Source organism: Chionomys nivalis, chromosome 11 (genome assembly GCF_950005125.1).
Source record: "Chionomys nivalis chromosome 11, mChiNiv1.1, whole genome shotgun sequence".
Lineage (NCBI taxonomy): Eukaryota > Metazoa > Chordata > Mammalia > Rodentia > Cricetidae > Chionomys > Chionomys nivalis.
This window is the reverse complement of record NC_080096.1, coordinates 33,361,394-33,382,523: the sequence shown is the minus strand read 5'-3', so window position 1 is coordinate 33,382,523 and position 21,130 is coordinate 33,361,394. Positions and strand designations below refer to the sequence as shown.

General features: G+C 45.6%; 1 protein-coding gene across 1 annotated transcript in view; it reads left to right on the top strand.

The window, feature by feature from the left end:
• Eif2b3 (eukaryotic translation initiation factor 2B subunit gamma) overlaps window positions 1–11,277 on the top strand; it is a 65,614-nt gene extending 54,337 nt beyond the window's left edge. Inside the window, exons 11-12 of the mRNA XM_057783811.1 lie at window positions 10,224–10,327; window positions 11,118–11,277. Coding sequence (XP_057639794.1) covers window positions 10,224–10,327; window positions 11,118–11,170 — 157 coding nt within the window. The 3' untranslated portion in view covers window positions 11,171–11,277. The remainder of the gene's footprint in view (window positions 1–10,223; window positions 10,328–11,117) is intronic.
• The last annotated feature ends 9,853 nt before the right edge of the window (window positions 11,278–21,130 follow it).

Sequence of the window (21,130 nt, the reverse complement as noted above, 5' to 3'; positions counted from 1 at the left end):
GCTCTGGTTACTCTTCCAGGGGGCCCCAGTTTGAATCTAGCACCCACAAGACAGTAAGGCAGATGGATCTCTGAGTTTGAGGCCAGCCAGTTCTACATAGCAAGTTCCAGACCAGCCAAGGTTACAAAGTAAGATCCCATCTGCATAATAATAATAATAGTAATAATAATATTAGTAATAGCTGGGCGGTAGTGGCACACACCTTTAATCCCAGCACTCGTAAGGCAGAGGCAGGCGGATCTCTGTGAGTTCAAAGCCAGCCTGGTCTACAAGAGCTAGTTCCAGGACAGGCTCCAAAGCTACAGAGAAACCCTGTCTTGAAAAACCTAAAATAATAATAATAATAATAATAATAATAATAATAATAATAGGAATAAGATGGCACATGCCTATAATCTCAGCACTTTGAAGGCTGAAGCAGGAGAATCATTAAGTTCAGAGCCAGTCTCAGCTAAAGGTGGTGAGAGATCACGCAGTCCTACAAATTAGCATCTGATGATAAGATCCGATATCTTTCGACCCATATGAAGTTTTCCCCATTATTTTGGGGTCACTTAGCTTATTTACCTATGATAAATTTGAAAAGGGCAATTAAAATTCAGACATATCGATCTTGTGGACAGTGGGTTAGCTCCCTGCCCAAGGTCCTCAGGGCTTGGGAGATGCCAATATCTACACCTTGGGGAGGTGTCGATAGGTAAGACTGTTCTCAGAAAATTCCTGCTTATCTTCCATTTTCTGCCACTTTCTGTGACGGCTGATAGGAATCAAACGTCTAGTGAAGGCTGGGAAGATTCACAGGGTGAAAGGCCGCTGGGCAAGCTGGGGAACCTGAGTTCAGATCCTAGAGCCCGTGTGATTAGGACACGATAGCCCATGCCTGTCTGTAACCCAGTGCTCCTTCAGCAGGATTCAGAGCAGATGCAGAAATAAATTCTCAGAGACTCACACGCCAGCTAGCCTGACATCCATGCTGTCCTCTGACCTCTACACACACACATGCTCACACTCATACACATAAATGTAGACACAAATCTATTGGAGAGAAAAAAGGTAGAGGGGACTGGATAATGGCACACTCACACACAACAAACAAATAAGTAAAAATATAATAATTTTAAAAGTCTAGTCAAAACTTAATTGTCAGGGCCAGCCAGAGAGGGCTCAGTCAGTGGTGAAGAGCTCTGACTCTAGAGGTCCTGAGTTCAATTCCCAGCAACCACATGGTAGCTCACAACCATCTGTCATAAGATCTAGTGCCCTCTTTTGGCATACTGGTGTGATGCAGATACAGCTTTATATAAAATATAAATAAATCTCAAAAAAAAGCCTGTAATAGTCTAGGCTTTCATTTGTTGTCTGTCTCTGTCCTCAACTACATCTGAATTGCCTCTTAATAAAAAGTAGATGACACCAAAGCAGTCTCCAATCCCATCTTCGGCTTAAGCAAGCTGGAAATCAGGGTTTTACCTGGGTTTTCTGTGCTGTCTATGCTTAACCAAGTTAGCCCTCAAGGCCAAACAAGCTGTTCCTGTTTCTCATTCTAATCATTACCTTGAGCATAGCTCCAGCTGACTGGCCACACACCGAATCCTTGTTTCTCTCTTCTTTACTCCATTCCGCCTACTTTTTTTGTGGCAATAGGGATTGAACCTTGGGCCTTAGACTTGCTAAGCCAAGGATTCTCCACAGGGCAGTATCCTTTTTGTTCTGGAGCCTTGTCGGAGATAGCCCAGACTGACCTTGAATTTAGTGTGTAGGGAAGATGCCTTTGAACTCCTAATCATTCTAATTCTACCTAACAAATTTTAGCATTGTGGACATGTACCATCCTGACCCAGTTCTTGTTTCGTTTAGGGGTGTGTGTGTGTGTGTGTGTTTGTGTGCGCGCGTATTTGAATATAGGTACCCAAGGAGTCATATCCCCTGAAGCTAAAGTTACAGACTGCTGTGAGCACCTGGTGTGGGTCCTGGGAGTCAAACTGCTGTCCTCTGAAGGAGCAGCATGTGCACTTAGTTGCTGAGCCATCTCTGAGCTGGTTTGTTGTTTGATGTCTATAGCAAAAGTCCAGTAGTGAGCATCTGATCCCCGGGACTGGAGTTCCAGGTGGTTTTGAACGATCCAGTTTTGGTGTTTGGTGTAGGAGCTCTACAATAGTAGTGTGAGCTCCTAACCTCTGAGGCATCCCACCTGCCCCTGTCTTTTCCTTTTTTTTTCCCCCAGGACAGTGTTTCTCTGTTTACCTGGCTGTCCTTGAACTCGCTCTGTATAGTGAGTTCCAAGACAGTATATAATGAGACACTGTCTCAAGGAAAAAACAACCCTAAATAGGCAGGAAAAAATGTTTAAGGCCTATCTGAGATCCATGAATTTCTGTCTCCAAAAGAAAGAAAAGAAAATATTCACTTTCATTTTTCTTTTTGTATGAGATTACAGGTATGCACCCCCATACCTGATTTATATGACACCGGGGGTCAAATCGAAAACATTGTGCCACCTACCATTCCCTGCCCCATATCCAGCATCCATGTCAGGTAGCTCACATCCACCTGTAACTCCAGCTGCAGGGAATCTCCTCAGCTTCCTTCTCACTTGTGGGGCGCATACACACATAAATAAAAATAAGATACTCTTCTTCCCCTTTCTTGGGGGGAGGGGAGGTTTCAGGACAGAATTTCTCTGTAGCTTTGGAGCCTGCCCCTGGAACTCTCTCTGTAAACCAGGCTGGCCTCAAATTCACAGAGATCTGCTTGTCTCTGCCTCTCCAGTGCTGCGATTAAATGTGTGCACCCAGCAAGATACATCTTTTAGAAAGCTGGCCATGGCAGTACGTACCTAAAATTCTAGTCTAGATGGAAACAGGAAGGATCCCTGGGACTTGCTGACTGCCTAGTTTAGCAAAGTTGGTAGGCTCCAGGTTCAAATAGAGATCCTATCTCAAAAAAATAGATGAACGCTGGTAAGATAGCTTGCTACCAAGTCTGGCAGCCTAAGTTTGATCCCTCGAACTGGCGTGGTAAAAGCAGAAAACCAACTCCTCTGTCCTACACACCCACCACGGTACACACGAAATAGATAAATGTAGAATAATAAGGTAGGGAGTAACTGCAGAAGACGCGTGAAGTCAACCACTGGTCTCCAAAAGTGCATGCTCAGCTGGGCGGTGGTGGCGCACGCCTTTAATCCTAGCACTTGGGAGGTAGAGGCAGGCGGATCTCTGTGAGTTCGAGACCAGCCTGGTTTACAAGAGCTAGTTCCAGGACAGGCTCCAAAACCACAGAGAAACCACCCTGTCTCGAAAAACCGAAAAAAATAAAATAAAATAAATAAACAAGCCGGGCGATGGTGGCGCACGCCTTTAATCCCAGCACTCGGGAGGCAGAGGGAGGTGGATCTCTGTGAGTTCGAGACCAGCCTGGTCTACAGAGCTAGTTCCAGGATAGGCTCCAAAGCCACAGAGAAACCCTGTCTCGAAAAACCAAAATAAATAAATAAATAAATAAATAAATAAATAAATAAATAAATAATTAAACAAAAGTGCATGCTCACCCGTACACTCTTTTACACATACACGGATGTGTAAACGTTGCGTATGCACACGTATACACACAAGAGTGTGTTTGTGTATGTGTTCTTTTCCTTCCTGAAATGAACTAAAGGAAGTCTGTGTATGTTGGTACTGTAAGTTGAATTCAGAGCTCTGTTCATGTTAGGCAAGCATTTTGCTATCTCATTATTCTCCAGTTCTGGCCAGGCATGGTGGCACACACCAGTAATCCCTGCACTTGGAACCTCAAGATACAGTTACCCTTGACTACATAGCAAATTTGAGGCCAACCTGTGCTACATGAGACCTTGGTCTCCTAACACACACGCGCACACTCTAGATCCCCACACTGAAGAAAGACTTAAAACCAGGAAAGGATGGAGAACTAAGAGGCACCCTGTGTCACCAGTCAGGACTTCTTCCGTATGTAATGTGACACAGTAGGTAGAGCAGCGTAGTACTTTCCCAGGCCTTCCTTTGGTTTCAAATGTGAGCCCAAGAATGAAGGACCAAGTCTCCATTAGTCTCAGCCATCACCAAGTGGCTTCTTAGAGAACCCTGGAGAGAATTAGCGCAGCACAGACCCTAGGGCCAGGTTGAGAGTCAGTACTAGATGCAGAAACCAGCTCTGGTGCTGGGCCCAGTTCTCTTCTGGGGTTATGAGAAATTACCTTTTCGGTGCGCAGGCAGGAAACACAATCTGGCTGAGAATTGGCCACCTAAGAGAGGTTGATATAGTCCTGCCCCTCCATCCCCTTCATCATGAGCAGATAAATACATATACTTCTAGGAAAATTCCTGATCGTTGGGCTGGAGATGTAGTTCATGATAGAGCTTGTGTGTAACATCCATGGGCTGACTGTGCTAGTTCATGTCTATAATCCCAGCATTTGTGAGGCAGAGGCAAGAGGACTGCCTCAAGTGTAAGGCCAGCCTGGACTACAGTATGAGACTCTGTCAGAAAAAATAAGAAACAGCCAGTGAAGTGGAGCACGGCTTCAGTACCAGCTCTTGGGAAGCAGAAGCAGGTGGATCTCTGTGAGTTTGAAGCCAGGAAAAGAGGGGGTGGGGAGGAAGAAGGAGAGAGAAAAAGAATTCACTAGATATTTAAATACACCAAAGATACATAAAATATATAGTGTGTATATTGTGGTCTGAGGATGGGCCCATGGCTCACACTCTGCAGTGGATCAATCCTCAGCCTTTGGTGGGTCTGAAGTCTTGGTTTTTTGGTGGGTTTTTGTTTTAGGCTTTATTTTTGTTTTGAGACAGGGTTTCACTTTGTAGTCCTAGCTGGCCTTGAACTTGCAAAGATTTGTTTGCCTGTGCCCCCGTACTGGGATTAAAAGCAGTGTGTGGTATCTGCAATGAAAGTGAAGAGCTGCTAAAACAAATGGTCAGAAAAAAGCTTCGTACCCAGAGTTCACTTTGAGTCTTCAGGGAGCCACTGAGCAGAGCCTCAGGGAGCAGAGCCTTGGGCTGCCCATTAGCCAGCCTCCTTTTCCCGGTTGTATCTAGTCTCTACACAGTAACTAGTGCATCTCAGAACTTCCATTTAAACTAAGTAAGATGATCAGTAAGGAGGCTTCTGCAGACCCGGTTAGACTACTAAACAAATGGAGAGCAGAGGCCAGGCGGTGGTGGCGCACTCCTTTAATCCCAGCACTTGGGAGGCAGAGGCAGGCGGATCCCTGTGAGTTCGAGACCAGCCTGGTCTACAAGAGCTAGTTCCAGGACAGGCTCCAAAGCCACAGAGAAACCCTGTCTCGAAAAAGCAAAAAAAAAAAAAAAAAAAAAAAAACAAAAACAAAAAACGGAGAGCAGCCGTGGGTTGTTTTGGAAATCTGACCTCCGTTCCAGCCACTTCCTTCCAGTGATGGTTCCCACCCACGCCCAGATTCCAGTGTAGCCAGTTAGTAGTCTTTAATTATGCCTTTGTCAACGAAAGAGCTCTCACTCAAAGGAATAAAAATGTGGCTTATTTTGGAGCCAAATATGAGTGGCCATGGCCCTAGAAGATAGATTTAGGTCTCCCCAAATAAACACGTTCCAATCCTGTAAACTTTCTATAGTAACAGAACAAAGAAAGGCATAAATCAAACACCTTCCCATTACATTAGTGGCTACATGGGTAGGTGGGTTACAGCAAGACCAGAACTCTGCACTGGCATTAGACGCTGCCAAACAGCCTCCTTAGCCCTTTGCTGGAATCTCAGGTTTATTGAGTTAATGCATTTCACAAGTTTTATCTGTTAGTCACCGGACGATAGGTTCAACACAGCGGTGGGCAAGAACTAAAAACAGCCCAAAATAACTTGTAATTAGGCTCCAGACCTGCAACATTCCAGCCTCTCGACATCACTGAGGTTCTAACCAGTCAACCCCACAGCTTTTTCCAGGAATCCTCGTTCACAGCTTCATGTGTCCTGCTGACTGTCTGCCCACCTCTTGTCCAGCTCCAGAGCACACTTTAAGATCTTAACCACTGATAGGAAACAAACATTGCTACTACTTCAGACACTGGGCTTTGCTTTGGCTAAGTGGGCCTTGCTCTGCCTCTGGACCCATATATATAAGGCAGTCTGCACCTTCCTTGTTACCCTCTGTAGGGGATTTCCTGGAGGATATGGAGCTACCGTAACCGCTGACTCTAATGCTTCGCAATTTGGACAAGTTGCAAAGTTCTGGATTGGACCTCGTGGAACACCCACTGAATGTACCCCAAGACTGCCAAAAAGCACACTAATACTTGTCCCATTCATACCACCCACAGAGATGCTTCAGCCTAGAATAGGCGTTAACCTTCCCTAGGAATAGAGATAGCACAGATAGCCCGTTTCCTGTCTGCCTCTGGCTGGTCATCTGAAACAGTAAAGCTCTCTGCGTGCTGAGAGCACCTTGTGCTTTGGGTGCTCATTCTTGCTCAGGTGACTGGAGGCTGTTCTGAATTCTGGCTCCAGGTCAAAATTCTAACACCTTCCATGAATGAGCTGCATCCCTAGACTTCTGAGCTGTACCAAGGACTGGTTTTTGCATAGCAGAATCCTGCCCAACATCCCGCCTGTGGCATCAGCACTTCTTCGTGGTGTGGGCTGTTCCCTTTGAAAGTTCATCCTTGCATGAATAGGGCAGTTTAAATCATCTTGATACCTCCAGGCAGTGGTGGTACACACCTTTAATCCCAGCACTCAGGAAGTAGAGGCAATATGATCTCTGTAAATTTGAGGACAGCCAGGGCTGTTACAAAGAGAAACCATCTCATTAAAAAAAAAGAAAAGAAGAATATGGGTTCTAGTATCAGGTAGAACTGGATTTGAATGTGCAGTTTAGCAGTTACATGGTTTGGAATAAATGGTTTAAATTCTCTAAATCTGTTATTTCATCTGTAAAATTTGGGTGCTGTTTTTATATCAGATAAAATTGATAGTCAGAGCATCACCTAGAAATGTTTTCTCTAACTAAATACATAACTTTCTCTTCCTGGACCTACCAAAAACATTGATGGAGGCCAAGACAAGATGTCCTCGTTTCTTTGTGTCGCCCATAATTTTGTTTTGTCTTTCAAGACAGGATTTCTATGTGTAACAACCCTGGCTGTCCTGGAACTAGCTCTGTAGACCAAGCTGGCTTCGAACTCACAGAGATCCACCTGTCTCTGTCTCCAGGGTTCTGGGATTAAAGGCGTGCGCCACCACCGCCCGGCAAAATAATTTTTTTTTTTTTTTAATTTATTTATTATGTATACAGTGTTCTGCCTGCATGTATCCCTGCAGGCCAGAAGAGGGCACCAAATCTCATTAAGATGGTTGTGAGCCACCATGTGGTTGCTGGGAATTGAACTCAGGACCTTCCTTTGGAAGAGCAGTTAGTGCTCTTAACCTCTGAGCCATCTCTCCAGCCCAGCAAAATAATTTTTTTATTATTGTGTGTGCTGTGTGAATAGTGGAGTTAGGGTGGGGACATATATCGTGACATACAGAGGTCAGAGGGCAACTTTCTGGAAGCAGCTCTTTCACCCTTAAATGGGTTCTGAGACTTGAACTCAGTTCTCCAGGTTTGCACAGCAAGTGCCTTTACCCACTGAACCATTTCACTGGTCCTGCCCAGGTGATTCGTAAAAACTCATTGCTGTAGTGTGTTTAGCGTAGTACCGGGCATAAATGTGTAGTGAATGTTGGTGATGGTTTGCCATCAGGCGTGGGGCATACCTGTAATACCAGCACTTGGTGGGTCTCTTGAGTGTGCAGTCTGCCTGATCTACATAGCAAGTTCCAGGACAGCCAGGGCTATATATTAAATTTTAAATGTTTAAGTTAAATTTCCCAATTAAAAAAAAATTAAGACCTTTTCCGGCTGGTGAGATGGCTCAGCAGGTAAGAAGTGTTGCTGGGCAAGCCTGAGAGCCTGAGCTCAGTCCCTGGGACCCACAGTAAAAGAGCCAGTTCTCAACACTCGGCTGGCACAGTGTGTACCATGCACATACTCTTGATGATAACAGTTTTTATTTTAAAGACTTCTCCCACCTCACAGTCTTCAGGAGACTAGAGTTAGTTTCTAAATTCAAATCAACAGCCAGAGCCAGTGCTGCTTCTGAGCATGTGTGTTTGGGCCTCCAGCAGCCTCCTAGTGGTGTGGAACAAAGCAGTCTTTCTGGAGTAGAGCTTTTTGTTTGTTTGGCTTGCAGGGAGGGTGGCAGTTCTAGGGATTGAGCCCAGGGATTTCCACATGCTAAGCAAGTGCTCTACAGGTCATGCTGCCCAAACCACCCCCTTTTTATTTTGATAGGGTTTTAGCTGTCCAGACAGGGCTTTATCTCACTCTATGGCTGAAGAAGGCCCTGAATTTGTCCTGGTTTAGCCTCCTGAGTAGCTGGGATAACAGGCCCAAGCCACTGTCCTTGACTTGACGTGAACTGGCTTTTGAAATACCCATTTTTGTGCTAGGTAATATATTTCAGTGGCAGAGTGTTTGACTACCATGTATGAGGCCCTGGGTTCTTCAATTTCTAGCACTGCTAACACACACACGATAGATAGATAGATAGATAGATAGATAGATAGATAGATAGATAGATAGATAGATAGATGATAGATAGATAGATAGATAGATAGATAGATAGATAGATAGATAGATAGATAGAAAAAGCCACCAAGACAGCTCAGTAGGTAAGAGCTTCTGTCATCAAGCCTGCTGACCTGCGTAGTGGAAAAAGAGAACTGACACTGGCTCCCTCAAGTTGTCTTCTGACCTCCACATACCCCCTTCCAAAGAAAATTAAAAAAAAAAAATAGTGGACAGGGCAGTGGTGTTGCATGCCTTTAATCCCTCACTCATTACTAATGCCAGTTCTGGCATTAGGTATGTTCCACTATGCCCAACCAGGAAGATTCTTAATTTCTGGGCCCCAATGACATTTGTCATATGATCCTAGGTAAGAAGACTTGGTGGGCAAGCCTACAGACCAGCCTCAGATTACACCCTTCCGCCAAGGAGAATTTGAGTAGAAATTATACCCCAAGATCCTGGGTACCTAAAGTCAAGCTAGGAGCCTGGCATAGTAGCATACCCCTTTAATCCAAGCACTTGGTAGGCAGAGGCAGGTGGATCTCTGTGAGTTTGAAGCCAGCCTGGTCTACGTAATGAGTTCCAGGACAGCCAGAGCTACATAATGAGACCTGGTCTCAAATGTGTGTGTGTGTGTGTGTGTGTGTGTGTGTGTGTATGCATGCACATGGATATGTGTGTATGTGTGTGTACATGGATATGTGTGTGTACATGGATATGTGTGTGTGCATGGATATGTGTGTGTGTGCACATGGATGTGTGTGTGTACATGGATATATGTGTGTGTGTGTGTGTGTAGGTGCGTGTACACATGGATATATATGTGTGTATATATAAAATCAAGCTAGGTATGACAGCATATACCTATGATCTAGTATTTGGATGTCTGGGGCAGGAAAATCATGAGTTCCAGGCCAGCTTGGAATGCATAGCAAGATGTTGTCTCAAAATGAGAAGAACTTGGAACAGCAAGATGACTAGTGATCAAAGGCACATTCCATCAGACCTGACCAGAGTTTGATACCCAGAACCCACATTGTAGAAAGAGAGAACCAATCTCTAAAGCTGGCCTCTGACCGTTACACTATGACATGTGTGACCCCCCCATTTCATCTTCCTACACACCAAATAAATAATGTAATAAACTTTAGGAAGTAAAATGAACTTGGTTGCTGCAGTGTTTATATATACCCATAATCCTAGCACTTGGTAGGTATAGGCAGGAGGGTCAAGAGTTCCGTATCATTCTTGGCTACATAGTGAGTTCAAGGCCAGCCTGGACTGTGCGAGACCCTGTCTCAAAAGGGGGGAGGGCCCATAGTTCAGTGGTAAAGAGCTTGTCTAACATGCACAAAGCCCTAGATCCAGTCTCCATTGCAAAAAAAGAAAAGAAGATGAGAAGTCAAGTAAGGACTTGGAAAATAATTATGAATGTAGTCCCACTCTGAAATTCTCTAACGTCTTTCTGCCATCCAATAATAAGAGACGTGTAGCCATCCACAGGATTGACCAGCTGTCAGCCCAGAGGGAAGCCTGAGCTTCCAGGCAGTGGTTTGCTGGTGAAGCCCTGGGCACCCTAATGTGACTGCTGTGTTGGCTCCTGTGTTACAGAAGCAGCATCCATGGCAGCGTCATCTGCAACAATGCGGTGATTGAGAAGGGCGCAGACATCAAGGACTGTTTGATCGGAAGTGGTCAGAGGATTGAAGCCAAAGGTAAACAACACCCCGAGTTCAGAGTCGTGGGAGTTGTTATCTGTCACATTAGCACAGAGAACGCTTAGTGGGCAGGATGTCAGAAACAGGCTCGTGGTTATACTGCAGGGGAAAACAAACTTATAGTGATCTTTGGAGAGTAGCTGATAGCATTATCGAGTTGTTATAAGTTTAATTTAGGCCTATTTCTAGGAATATAACTTATAAATAAGTTTACTCATGTATATGTGCAACTATACTGTACTATCAAAAATTGAAAATATAACAATATCCAAATTTGCCGGGCGGTGGTGGCGCACACCTTTAATCCCAGCACTCGGGAGGCAGAGGCAGGCGGATCTCTGTGAGTTCGAGGCCAGCCTGGATACAAGAGCTAGTTCCAGGACGGAAACCAAAAAAGCTACGGAGAAACCCTGTCTCGAAAATAAAAAAAAAAAAAAAAAAAAAAAACTAAAAAACAACTGGGAAGTATAAACTGTGTAGCCAGGGCTACACAGAGAAAATCTGTCTCAGAAAACAAAAGCATAGTAATAGGGATGTTTGGGGAAACTGTATTCATTTCATCTTTTTTTTTTTTTTTCGGTTTTTTCGAGACAGGGTTTCTCTCTGTAGCTTTGGAGCCTGTTCTGGAACTCTCTCTCTCTCTAGACCAGGTTGGCCTCAGACTCACAGAGATCCGCCTGCCTCTGTCTCCCGATTGCTGGGATTAAAGGCATGCGCCACCACCGCCCAGCTGAAATAATATCTTTGCTGCCAGCTCAATGAAAACCTTTTCTCTTTGTTTCCTTAGCTAAACGAATGAACGAGGTGATTGTGGGAAATGACCAGCTCATGGAGATCTGAGTCCTGGACAAGCCTGACCCCTTCCTTTTGGCCCCCAAACTACAGATGTTGGCTGACCTACCTGTTTGACTCTGTATTTATTTTTCAATAAAGAAGAATTTCCAGGCTGTCGGTGTAGCTCAGTGGTAAAGCGCTTGCCTCGCCTGCACAAGGCCCTGGGTTCAAGGCCTGCACTAGAAACAAAATAGAAAGACTTCCAAAGGCAGGATGAACGGTCCAGGTTCCTGGCATCTGGGCTCCGGGTATAGAATAACAGTGTGAGTTTGTGGATTGCAGAGTAAATCTAGCGAGAGCAACAGAATGAAGCAGACACAGTGGTCCAGGTCTTGTATGCCGACTTCACAGACAGGAAGCAGCTGTCCAGTAGGTCCTCTGAAGATTATTCCTGACTGGCCGACCAAGCCTAGTCTGTGAAGTATCTTCCGTCTGAGGCCCAGCCTGTGAACACGTATCTGTAACCTAGCACTCGAGATGGAGGCAAGAGAATCAAAGTTAAGTCATCCTCAGGTGACTTTGAGGCCAGCTTAGACCAGCCTACATAAGCTCCTCTCTCAACAAAGAACTAAAATAAGGCTAGCAAGAGGGTTAGCCAGCAAAGGCCCATGGTTCTCAAGTCTAGTAACCTGAATTCCATCCCTGGAACCCACATAAAGGTACAAAAACACACAAATAATAATGAATAGTTTTTTGTTTGTTTTCTGAGACAGTGTTTCTCTGTATAGCCCTGGCTGCCTTAGAACTCTACGTAGACCAGGCTGGCCTTGACCTCAAAGCACTTGCCCTTGCTTGACCTCCACCTGCCTCTGCCTCCTGAGCGATGGGATTAAGGGTGTGTGCTACCACCACCTGGCCCAATAAATAGTTTTTTAAAAAGTATCTTCAATCTAAAAGCCCTGACCCTAATCAGGCTTTCTAGACACTTACACCCGGTACCTACCTGGCAGTACCACCTCTGAATGGTAGCCCAAGACTTGGTTTTTGCTCCAGAGGCTCCATACAGATATCTAGCACCTGCACCACCCTGTCCTTCACCCAGCATTCACTCTGAGTCTCCACCCCTTTTCTCCAGCTCAGTTCTTATCCCTTAGGGCAGTGGTTCTCAACCTTCCTAACTGCAACCCTTTAATACAGTTCCTTATGTGTGGTGACCCCACCACCACCACATGATGCACGCTTTTAATTCCAGTACTTGGGAAGCAGAGGCAGGCAGATCTCTGAGTTCGAGGCCAGCCTGGTCTGCAGAGCAAATTCCAAGACAGGCTCCAAAGCTACACAGAGAAACCCTGTCTCCAAAAAATTATTTTATTGCTACTTTTATGAATTGTAGTGTAAGTATCTGACAGTAGACGCCCATGGAATGGTCGTTTGGCCCACCCCATCCCAAGGGATTGAGACCCACAGGTGGAGAACTTCCGCCTTAGAGACTTTTATATATGGCAAGCTGAAGGAAGCCACTGCTAGTGAGCAGCCTTTCCCACGGTTTTCACAGAAGCGAAAGCTACTGTCGCACGAGTTCTAATTGGTCTTAAAAACTTGGAGTCAGGGGGCTGGAGAGATGGCTCAGAGGTTAAGAGCATTGCCTGCTCTTCCAAAGGTCCTGAGTTCAATTCCCAGCAACCACATGGTGGCTGACAACTATCCGTAATGGGGTCTGGTGCCCTCTTCTGGCCTGCAGGCATACACACAGACAGAATATTGTATACATAATAAATAAATAAATATTTAAAAAAAAAAAAAAAAACTTGGAGTCAGATATCAGGGTAAATGCTGAAAGGTCAGAGAAGTAAAAGAGCCAGCCACTAGAGAGACTTCTTACCTCTACCAAGTCCTCAGACCAAAGGGGGCAAGAACCTATTTTCCAAGAATCCTCAGAGAGACTGGCCCGACATCCTGTCTCGTCCCATCTTATACTCCTCTCTCTGCCCGGCCATATCCCTTCCTGTTTTTACCTCCCTAGTGTAGAGTTAAAGGCGTGTGACTCTCAAATACTGAGATTAAAGGTGCAAGCCACCACCGCCTGGCTCTGTTTCTCCTTTATACTGGATCAGTCTCGCGTAGCTATGGTGGCATTGAACTCACAGAGATCCGTCTGCCTCCCGAGTGCTGGGATGAAGGTGTGCGCCACCACTGCCTGGCCTCTATGGTGAACTAGTGGCCAGCTCCAAACTCTGACCTTCAGCTAAGCTTTATTTGTTAGAACACCACAGCTATAATCTAAAATGGCGTTCTGAGCCAAGCCTTCTCCATCTCTACCACACCTTGGGGATGCCCTCTCAGTCTCACAAGGAACGGTTTGAAAGTCGTCCCGACTTCTCCAGCTGCGTCCCTTTGTCTTAATTATACAGGTGCTCATGCTTCAGTTAACTGAAGAATGAGGTTTCTCTGTTCGCAGCTCGCTGGAGTCATCCCCTTCCAGTTTGCACCCCTGCTCCCAAACATAAGAGCACTCTGCTCTTGTCTCCCCTCCCTGCATGGCTTTTACAACCGCCAGGTGTTAGAAGAAGATAAAAGTGACTCCTGGGGTAAGATTTCACCTCCTAGAATTATCAAAGTAAAAGTTTCTCTTGATGTCCTCACTGTGGGTGGCAGTAATTATAATAAAGAATAGTTTGAAATACTGGTTTCTACATTGCTTCAAAAATTTTCCAGGCTCTCAAGTTCACTTGAGTAATCTTGCCTGATCGTATGTTGCTCTCATTGAACTTGTGAGAGAGATGTGCATGCATCCCCTGGGGGAGCCTCACCTCCAACCAGTGCTTAGGATAGGGCTCCTGGAAGTTTGCCTTCGTCAGGCAGGAGCCCAGTGGCCTAGCAGAACATAGGAGTGAAGGAGAGAGAAAGAGCTATGAAACTGTTCAAGATGGTTCCTATGGAACTAGAATTAAATCTGCGGGGGTTTTGCAGATTTAATTTAATTACAATCGTGTAATCCTAGCACGCAGGAAGATTATGGTTATCCTCAGCTATAAAGGGAATTTGAGGCCAGCCTGGCCTGCATGAAACCCTGTCTCAAAAAAAAATTTTAATTAAAAAGAAAAAGGCATTGGGATGGGCTGGGTAGGGGGGAAAAAGGCCAGACATGATGATGCATACTTTTAATCCCAGCACTCGGGAGGCAGAAGCAGACAAATCTCTGTGAGTTCGAAGCCAGCCTGGTCTACAGAGTGAGTTCCAGGACAGCCAGGCTACATAGTGAGTCCCTGTCTCAAAAAGTCAATAAAATAACAATAAAAAATGATGATGATGATGATAATGAGGGTGTGGTGTCTAGTAGTACTGGCAACATTGCCTAGGCAGACGGGAAGAAGACTGTGTGACGGGCTTTGTTTCTGTCCAGTTCACTGCTGACCGCATGTCTCCATCGCGAAAATAAGAGTTAGGGTGAGTGAATATTTTTAAAAAAGATTTTATTTTGGGTTGAACATTCATTTGCTTGCTCAGTGTTTGAGAGCACCAGCTGTTCTTCCAAAGGACCCCCGTGTTCAGTTCCAAGCATTTACATGGTGATTCTCAGCCGTCTAACTCTGTTTACAGGAGATCTGAAGTCTTGGGCACCAGATGTGCAAGTGATGCATAGAAAAAACCCACATGCATAAAAAATAAATATTTATTTATTTTTTAACTATTGCTTATAGCTTTTAATCAGGTTCATTACCGGCACCACATGAAAACAAGCCAGTAACATCAATAAACCATGGCTTTTTTCTTTATCACGATTCATTAGTGATGTTTTCATTTCTTAAAAAGATTTTAGGGGGGCTGGAGAGATGGCTCAGAGGTTAAGAGCACTGCCTGTTCTTCCAAAGGTCCTGAGTTCAATTCCCAGCAACCACATGATGGCTCACAACCATCTGTAACCTCTTCTGGCCTTCAGGCATACATGCAGACTGAATATTGTATACATAATAAATAAATATTTTTTAAAAAAGATATTTTATTTGCCAGGCAGTGGTGGTGCACACCTTTTACCCAGAACTCTGAAGGCAGAGACAGGTGGATCTCTGAGTCTGGGGATAGCCTGGTCTATAGAGTTCCAGGTAAGCCAGGGATGAACAGAGAAACCCTGTCTGGGGGGAGAAAAATATTTTATTTTTATTTATTATGACTGTGTGCGTTTGTGCATGGACCTGCAGAAACCAGAAGAGGATGTAGGATCCCCCCAACCTAGAGTTACAAACAGTGTTCATTCTGGATCCTCTAGAAGAGCAGGATTCTTATGCACCAAGCCATCTCCATCCACGGACTGAGGGCTTTGGTTTGTGTGTCTTGTGTTTTGTTTTTTTTGTTTGTTTTTGAGACAGGATTTCTCTGTATAGCCTTGGCTGTCCTGGAACTCGGTTTGTACACCAGGCTGGCCTCATCTCACAGAGATCCGCCGGCTGGTGGTGGCGCACGCCTTTAATCCCAGCATTTAAGAGGTAGAGGCAGGCGGATCTCTGTGAGTTCGAGGCCAGCCTGGTCTACAGAGCAAGTTCTAGGACAGTCAGGGCTACCAGAGAAACCCTGTCTTTTTTTTTTTTTTTTTTTTGGTTTTTTGAGACAGGGTTTCTCAGTGGTTTTGGAGCCTGTCCTGGAACTAGCTCTTGTAGACCAGGCTGGTCTCGAACTCACAGAGATCCGCCTGCCTCTGCCTCCCAAGTGCTGGGATTAAAGGCGTGCGCCACCACCGCCCGGCTAACCCTGTCTTGAGAAGGAAAACAAAAAAAAAAACTAACACCCAGAGATCGCCTGCCTCTGTCTCCCGAGTGCTGGGATTAAAGGTGTGCGCCATCACTGGTCAGCCGGTTGAATGCTTTCTAAAGGCCCTTCCTACCCTCGGGTTTAGTTCTTTTCTTAGAGCTCCTGACCACAGAGTGTAAGTACCCCAGACAATCAAGTCTCAGACCCCAAAGGGGCAAAGCTAGGGAGATGTGGGAAAGTGAGGTGGCAGCAGAGGAGATGCCTGAACTGTCCCCGAGCCCTGTTCCTGCCTGTGCTTCCCGGCTGCACCCTCAGAGCCCCTGACTGAAACAGAAGAAAAGCTGGCCTCTGCCTTCCCAGGACACACAAGTCTACCACACTGCCCTGCGCCAGGAAAGAAGCTGAGGAATGCCTCAAGTTTGACTCCCAGCCGAGAGCAGCTTCCAGCTCAGGACGCTGCTGCCATTGTCCTGGCAGCGCCTAGATGTCCACGATACTTTGTTGTTCTTCTCTGTGCTCTGTTTGTCCACCAGTAAGTAGGCAGAAGTCATTTTTATTCCCCTTTGGTAGCTGCAGATGGATTGTGTCTGCAACATAGCAAGCAACTGAACGTCCGCTGGCCTGCCAGCCAGGAAGGCGGTGCCCGTAGAAGTCGGCCCTGCTTTTCCCAGTGGTAAAGGAAATAAAGGAAGAGAGGATGAGGGCAACTTTCAAGGAGGCCTCAGAGAAGGTGCTACGATAGATAGATGATGATAGATAGATAGATAGATAGATAGATAGATAGATAGATAGATAGATGATAGATAGATAGATAGATAGATAGATAGATAGATAGATAGATGATAGATAGATAGATGATAGATAGATAGATAGATAGATGATAGATAGATAGATAGGTAGATAGATGATAGATAGATAGATAGATAGATGATAGATAGATAGATAGATAGATAGATAGATAGATGATAGATAGGTAGGTAGATAGATAGATAGATGATAGATAGATAGATAGTAGATAGATGATAGATAGATAGATAGATAGATAGATAGATAGATAGATAGATGATAGATACATAGATAGATACATAGATAGATGATAGATGATAGATAGATAGATAGATAGATAGATAGATAGATAGATAGATAGATAGATAATAGATCGATCCATCAATCTTCTGAGGTGGGCAGTGAACACACTCCTTTAATCCCAGCACTGGGGAGGGAAAGGCAGGCGGATCTCTGTGAGTTCGAGGCCAACCTGGTGTGCATAGTTCCAGGTCAGCCAGAGCTACACAGACCCTCTCAAAGAAAGAAAGAAAAGAAAAGAAAAGAAGAAAAGAAAAGGCACCTCTGCAAGCTTGCCATCCAGAAAACTTTAGGGCTGCTGCTGCAGGAACACGTCTCCACACTTCTTTCCTGCCTGCTGACAAGGCTCTAAGCTTAGGCCAACACTTCCCAACAAGTTCCTTCCCAAACTGAGATTTGCAGGAACTACCTTCTGTTTATCTGCAGCCATCCCTACATAAGCCAGACCTTTACAGGTTGCTTCCGAAGTAGTCGAGTGTGTGTTGGGTGCCTGTAGTCCCAGCGCTTCAGAGCTGAATGGGAAAATCACTTGAGCCTAGGAGATCCAGATGAGGTTCGGTACCATAGGAAGGCCCCTTCTCAGCAGAAACAAAGACAAACACTAAATAGTTAACTCTGTCTGTGGGAAGACCCAAATAGAAGGTCTAGAAAGCTCTGAGATGGAGCTGACCCTGAGGGAAAGGGGCACTGTTTGGAGGCCAGAATGGCCTGTCATAGACTTGAGCCACTTGGAGAATGTGAAGCTGCCTAGTGGGAAGATGCACACACAGCAGGCTTGACACATAAGTCTAACAGGCCACCTCTTCTTCCTCCCCATCATGGTCATTCCCTCTGCCTGGCCCAGACAACAGAAGCAAGCAAACATTATAGTGAGCAGTCTGGAAAAATACATGATAAGAACTGTCCTGAGTCATACTGATCGTCCCCTGAAGCCGCAGCCCTCACTTTCTCCCACACTGTGTGTGTACACACGTGTGTGTGTGTGTGTGTGTGCGCGTGTGCGCGCGCTCCACCTTAAAGCACTGTTCTCAATAACATTTCATTAATCCTATGATCCTATGTTAGGGACTAGAGCTGTAGATCAGGCAATAGAGCACTTACCTGTTATGTAGGAAGTCCTAGGTTCAATCCCCAGTACTGCATAACCCACATGTAGTGGCATACACTTGTAACCTCAACACTTAGGAGGTGGACCAGAAAGACCAAAAGTTAAAAAAAGAGAAAATTTAAAAAGAAAAAAAGCTGGACCAGTCAAGAAACAGAAGCAAATGGATCTCTTTTATGGCCAGCCTGGTCTACATAGTGAGTTCCAGGACAGCCCTGGCTACAGAGACCCTGTCTCAGCAACAATAACAAAGATATCGGACCTCAAATTATGCTTAGATTGCTACCCTCCTCCCTTCCCCATCTGCTTCCTTTCTGGGTACTCCTGAATATCCGAGGTCAGCAATTTCCTCTGTGATCTCTGGACTCCCCTCTTTAAAAAAAAAGAAAGAAAAGCAGGCCTGTGGTGGTGGTGCACACCTTTAATCCCAGCATTTGGGAGGCAAAGGCAGGGAAGATGGCTCTGAATTCAGGCCAACCTGGTCTACAGAGCAAGTTCCAGGACAGCCAGGGCTGCAAAAGGGGAACCCTGTCCTCCTTCTCCTCCTCCTCCTCCTTCTCCTCCTCCTTCTTTTTTCAAGACAGGGTTTCTCTGTGTTAACAGCTCTGACTGTCTTGGAACTATTTTTGTAGACCAGGCTGGTCTTGAACTCACGGAGATTCGCCTGCCTCTGCCTCCCAAGTGCTGGGATTAAAGGAGTAGTAGGCATGTTTAACTCACTAACTGGTAATCAAGAGTTGATCCTTGTAGAAGATCACTCTTCTCTTCTGCTATTCTTTGAGGAAAGTCTCAGGTTTAGGCCCAAACACAGACCCACACCTAGTAGAAGTAACAGGGACACACCCTGTTCACATAGGAAGCAAGCTTCTTTCTTATTTTTTTTTTTTCTGTTTTGTTTTTTGAGACAGGGTTTCTCTGTGTAGCTCTGTCCTGGAACTATTTTTGTAGACCAGTCTGGTCTTGAACTCATAGAGATCTACCTGCCTTTGCCTCCCAAGTGCTGGGATCAAAAGCGTGCACCAGCCGGGCGCTGGTGGCACACGCCTTTAATCCCAGCACTCGGGAGGCAGAGGCAGGCGGATCTCTGTGAGTTCGAGACCAGCCTGGTCTACAAGAGTTAGTTCCAGGACAGGCTCCAAAACCACAGAGAAACCCTGTCTCGAAAAAAACAAAAAAACAAAAAAAAACAAAAAAAGCGTGCACCACCACGCCCTGCCAGGCATCTTCATCTCATTCCTGCTGATTACCTGGTCTGGCGCCCCACTCGGGAAGTCATTTTATTGCGGGAAAGAAAAGCCATGTTAGAGGCAGGAAAGATGGCTAAGAGCATGTACTGCCCTTGCAGAAAACCAAGTTCAGCTTTCAGCACCCACATCAGGTATCTTGCTGCCTGAAACTGTTGGACTCTAGCGTCCAAACACCAAGGAGGAGTCGCCCCCAGGGACCACTTCATACACCACAGCCAATGCAAAAGCATGAAGATTTTATTAATTCTGTCATGACAGGGTCCCTCAGCATTCGGGAAGCCGAGAGACCTCAAATAGCTGGCAGGGGCTACTTTTAAAGGAGAAGGCCACAGAATCAAGGGGAGTTGTTCTTAGGATTGGCTTATTCGAAAGGGCTATTACCAATAATTGGCTGGAGAGCTGTTGCCAGATCAGATGAGGTAAGAGGTCATTTTGACCCCGTTTCCCAGGGGACCGAATCAAAACATACGTATATGGGTAATTGTTCAGGAACTGAGTACGTGTGAGTGTAGCTGTTAGGTCCTTGGTTCCCAGGGGAGGAGGGGAAGCACTATGGCACGGAGGCTGAGAGGGTTCAGAGTTGTCAGAAATGGCTTCAGGATTGTCTTAAAGTCTTACATAACTCCAGCTCTAGGAGGACAGAACTCTGGTCTCCCGGGCACCTGCACTCACGTGCACATATCCACATACAAACAAACACACATTTGATCATTTTGGAGATTCAAGTAAGTCGCCAGAGGGCAACAGTCCTAGCGTTGGAAGGCTAGAAAGTATAGACCCATTTCTTCTATTGTGCTTGGACTGATTTCTCAGTGGATAGGCTCTTTCAGAAGCATCCATAGAAAAACCTGCAATCCCCCTACTCAAGACCAACCTTAGCCAGGTGGTGGTGGCGCACACCTTTAATCCCAGCACTCGGGAGGCAGAGGCAGGCGGATCTCTGTGAGTTCAAGACCAGCCTGGTCTACAAGAGCTAGTTCCAGGACAGGCTCCAAAGCTACAGAGAAACCCTGTCTCGAAAAGAAAGAGAGAGAGAGGGGAGAGAGAGAGAGAGAGAGAGAGAGAGAGAGAGAGAGAGAGAGAGAGAGAGAGAGAGAGAGAGAAGAAAGGCCGGTCAGATCTGATCTGTCCTGGCATCATAATGCCACCTGTGCTTATTCCAGGCAATTCCTGTCTTCATAGCCCCAAGATGAATGTAGGAGTCCTATCAAGCCCACTTCAGAGCTGTTTCTATTTCCAGAGTCTTGCTAGGGGTACACTTCTTCAGCAGAGGGCTTCCTTTTATGGCAGGGGAAAGTACTGTGTATACAGGCTTCCTGTCTTTTTTTTTTTTCTCATTTTTTGAAACGGAGTCTCTGTGTAGCTTTGGAGCCTGTCCTGGAACTTGCTTCATAGACCAGACTGGGCTTGAACTCAGAGATTCACCTGCCTCTGCCTCCTGAGTGCTGGGATTAAAGATGTGTGCCAACACTACCTGGCTGCCTTCTTAAAATATTTCTCTTTATTTATGTGTAAGGCCTGCGTGTCTGTATGTTTATCGTGTGTATGAAGTTGCCTTCAGAGGCCAGAAGGTTATCCTTGCACCCAAGTTACGGACAATTGTGAACTGTGGGTGCTGGGAGGTGATCTTAACTGCTGAGCTCTCTTTCCGGCCCCCAGGCATCCTTTCATGTCCAGGTGCCACTCAGCCACAGGGCATCAGTGTGGTAGACAGATGCACTGATGCCTCCTTAGGAAACCACCCCTCAGCCCAGCTGTTGGTCCCTAAGACTAAACCCTGGAGCTGATGTTAATTCACCCAAGTTCTCAAAAAGTTTGGCAGTATGTAGCAAGACCAAAAAC